Below are 3,651 nucleotides of genomic sequence, written 5' to 3'. Positions count from 1 at the left end.
TATTGTACTGTAAATGCAATTACAGTACTAATACGGTAAACATTTTTACAGTAAATTACTGGCATCCAGCTGCCAGTAAGTTACTGTAAAATTTACAGCAACCTATTTACAGTGTACAGATTATGGAATAGTACAAATTTCTTGATAATATTACAGTAATATCCTGTTCTTTTTTAAAATCAAGTATATCCATGCAGTCTGCATTTACTAAAATACACGTGGTACTGTGATAGAATGCCACCTTTGCAATTAGTCAGTTTGTGAAATGTTATTCCTGCTAGATATTCCACGGTCAAGAAGACTACATAAAGTAAACACAGTGTTGAGGAGCATGGTGAGTAAAAGATGCCAGCGCTCTGCTGATTCAATAGCTGAAGAATTCCAAACTTTCTCTGGCATTAATACCAGGGGGGGAAAAAACTGTCAGGTGGGAGCTTCATGGAATAGGTTTCCATGGCTGAGCAGCTACATGCAAGCCTCACATCACCAATACAATGCCAAGTGTCGAATTGCGTTGTGTAAAGGACCCTGCCACTGGACTCTCGAAGCAGAGGAAATGTGTTCAGTGGAGTGACGAATCATGCTTTTCTATTTGGCAGTCTGATGGGAGAGTCTGACTTTGGTGGATGTCAGGAGAATTTTAGCTGTCTGACTGCATTGTGCCAACTGTTTGGTGGAGGAGGGATAATGGGGCTGTTTTCAGGTTACTTCCAGTGAAGTGAAATCTTAATGTTATGCTTCCAACTTTGTGGGAACAGTTTGAATTCTATTCCAGCATGACTGTGGCCCAGAGCACAAAGCAAGGTAAAGACATGGTAGGATGAGTCTGGTGTGGAAGAACTTGACCGGCCTGCATAGAACCCTGACGTCAACCTCATGAAACACTTTTGGGAAGGAAGATCGCAAGCCAGACCTTCTCGTCCAACATCAGTGTCTGACCTTACAAAAACACAAAATCAAAATCTTGAAGAAAGCCTTCGCAGAAGATTAGAAGCTATTATAGCTGCAAAGAAGGCACCAGCTCTATATTAATGTCTCCATATTTAAAATGCAATATCATTAAAATCCCCGTTGTTGTAATGGTCAGGTATCCCAATGTTTTTTTCCATGTAGTACATTTGATACATCAGAATTTTATGGCTCATATAGCATGATGTAAGAAAATATGGTAAAAAAACAAGACGAAATTCTAATAGCTTGTAATGTAAAGTGTAAATCAATTGGAACTTTTTAATAGTATAGCAGACTACTTACATAAATAGCATATAAATATCACTTGTCACGCCATACCTCCCAATAATATGTTTTAGTAAGATGATATTTAAATGCTTAGTTTTATGATAAAAGCTCTGTAGTTTTATTGCATGGGGCAAATCAATGCAATGCAATACAGTGATTGAGAATTAAAGACTTGCCTGATGTATCATATTTGATACATTTTTCACATGATTAAAACATGTATGGATAATCAGGTATATCTTAAGTTGCTTCAGTCCAGTAATTATTAATCTTGTAATATTACTAACAATATGAAAGTTATTTTTGCATTTAATTTGTAAAGATTTCACAGCAAAAACTCACGTTACTGAATAGAGGCATTTTCAGAATTATACTAAAAGGCCCTTTACTTGCTAAAAACTATCAATCAGATGGCAGAAGGCATGTAGCAGATTTTGAACAACAGATTTTTCTGCAAAGTTTTGAAATTTGTGTATCAAATATAATAGTATGCTTTAGAGTTAACATGACTTTTTAACACAGAGACATACATTAAAACATATTATTTCTTAATTCTAAAATCCAACAAAATTCCAAAGAAAATCTATTAAAAATTTCCAAGAGCTTCCAAAATATTGGCCTCCAGAATTTTTCCTGCACTTTTACCAATCACAGCAATTACACAGCATCACTTCCAAGACAGCATTTCCCTGACGAGGATTAGATCTAATCTCCTGTAATGCTATTTACGCACCCTTCCGTAGTGTCACTGGGTGAATGGTGGAGAAAGTAAGTCGAAATTACATATTCAGAAGGTTCCCATTCTCTGTAAGAGGGCCACTGGTTTCCCCCACCTTGTTTCAATAACCTTCCCATTAGTTGGATAATGCAGGCATTCTAAATTTAATTTTTACATCTGCAAAAATCATGTACAGCTCCCTTACTTTAGAGAAGATGGTATGTAAAACAAATTCCAGAAGTTACAATGCAAATTATGGAGGATATTTTTCATACCATGTGTATAGATGTTCCCAAATTCATTGTGCAGATAGAACAAACTTTGCAGACAGTCTCTGTAAGTGGATATAGGCCGGTATCCTGTCAGTACATACTTGTTGAACTGAAGATGTGGCGGTGAATTCTTAAAATCCCGAAGTTTTGGCCCAGTAAAAATATCCATGGCAGAAAAAGTAAAATATGCTCAGGAGTCCTTGACCACCTTCCCCTGGGAGGAAAGTCTGTATCTCTTCAAATGTTTTAAATCAAGCTATAAATACATAGTTTTTAAGAACATCCTAGCTAGTGATGGCAAAAGTTGTAACTTTCTGGCACCAGATACCCATTGTCTCGGAAATACTCGGGTGTAGAACTGCAGCAACTTGTTGCTTGCAAAGAAGCTGTGGCCCAATTTACTGCTGCTTAGTGTCTTAGCCAATCAGCAGGCAGCAGTCAGACTCAGCAGAGGTCAGCTCATGGAAGATTACAGTTCCTTAAGTACAAACGCTAGCCTACCGGCAGACTTTGACACATGCTTTTTTTTATTTCTTATTACCCACATTTGTTTCAATATGATAATCCCAGGACATCTTTTGGTGCTATAGTCCAGGGAAAGCTTTAAAGACTTAAACAAGGCTTGGATTTAGAGTTTATTTATATACATACATAGCCTTGCCACAGGAAATTAAAAATAAATAACAATGGCTTCTGGAAACAAAATAACACACATCTACATGAAATAAAATACATAAAATAAATTTTTTGTATTACAAAAGTATAGACAAATATGGAATGTAAAGAAACAATGAAAAGAAAGAAAGATGCATAAGTTATAATCATTTATAATCTATAATGTCTTTATTTTACAAGCAGCTATTTAATTTCAAGCAGGGTAACAAACATTGAAATACAAAACTAGAAGTTAAGGAGAACAAAAGACTCACATAAAACGATAGAAAATGTACAACATTCACAGAAACATTAAGTGTAAACTGGAGAAATTAAGTGAAGATCCACATTTTTGCAATATGAATGGCCACTTCCAAATTATCCTTAGGAGAGAAACAGAGGCATGAGCTGGAAAAAGTGACACATTGCTATTATTCATATGATTTAAATTGTATTAATGTTAAATGTCTATACACATTATCCATACCTTGGTATTTATTTCCACAGAATCCATTCAATTTGTATTTGCCTTCCTTTTCTGTTAAAAAGAGCCAACGTTTAATGCACAAAGTTTAGAAATTATGCCACATTTACATTTTTAGGTTATTTTTGTTTGTTTTATTTTGATAGAAAATACAATATGCATTAAACTGTGCATTTAAGTATGAAATGTCAGTAATTGTGGTAAATCATTGATATTCAAATAGTTACATATTTATAATAATGAGAATAAGAAATTATTCTGAAAATGAATATAGTTCAATAGTC

General features: G+C 34.8%; 1 protein-coding gene across 1 annotated transcript in view; it reads right to left on the bottom strand.

Moving 5' to 3' along the window:
• The window catches only part of LOC107674534 (progestin and adipoQ receptor family member 4-like), a 7,728-nt gene extending 5,134 nt beyond the window's left edge, over positions 1 to 2,594 (bottom strand). Inside the window, exon 1 of the mRNA XM_016468525.1 lies at positions 2,233 to 2,594. Coding sequence (XP_016324011.1) covers positions 2,233 to 2,398 — 166 coding nt within the window. The 5' untranslated portion in view covers positions 2,399 to 2,594. The remainder of the gene's footprint in view (positions 1 to 2,232) is intronic.
• Between the last annotated feature and the right edge of the window lie 1,057 nt (positions 2,595 to 3,651).

This window comes from Sinocyclocheilus anshuiensis, unplaced genomic scaffold (genome assembly GCF_001515605.1).
Source record: "Sinocyclocheilus anshuiensis isolate Anshui unplaced genomic scaffold, SAMN03320099.WGS_v1.1 scaffold890, whole genome shotgun sequence".
NCBI lineage: Eukaryota > Metazoa > Chordata > Actinopteri > Cypriniformes > Cyprinidae > Sinocyclocheilus > Sinocyclocheilus anshuiensis.
This window is presented reverse-complemented; position numbering and strand designations above follow the sequence as displayed.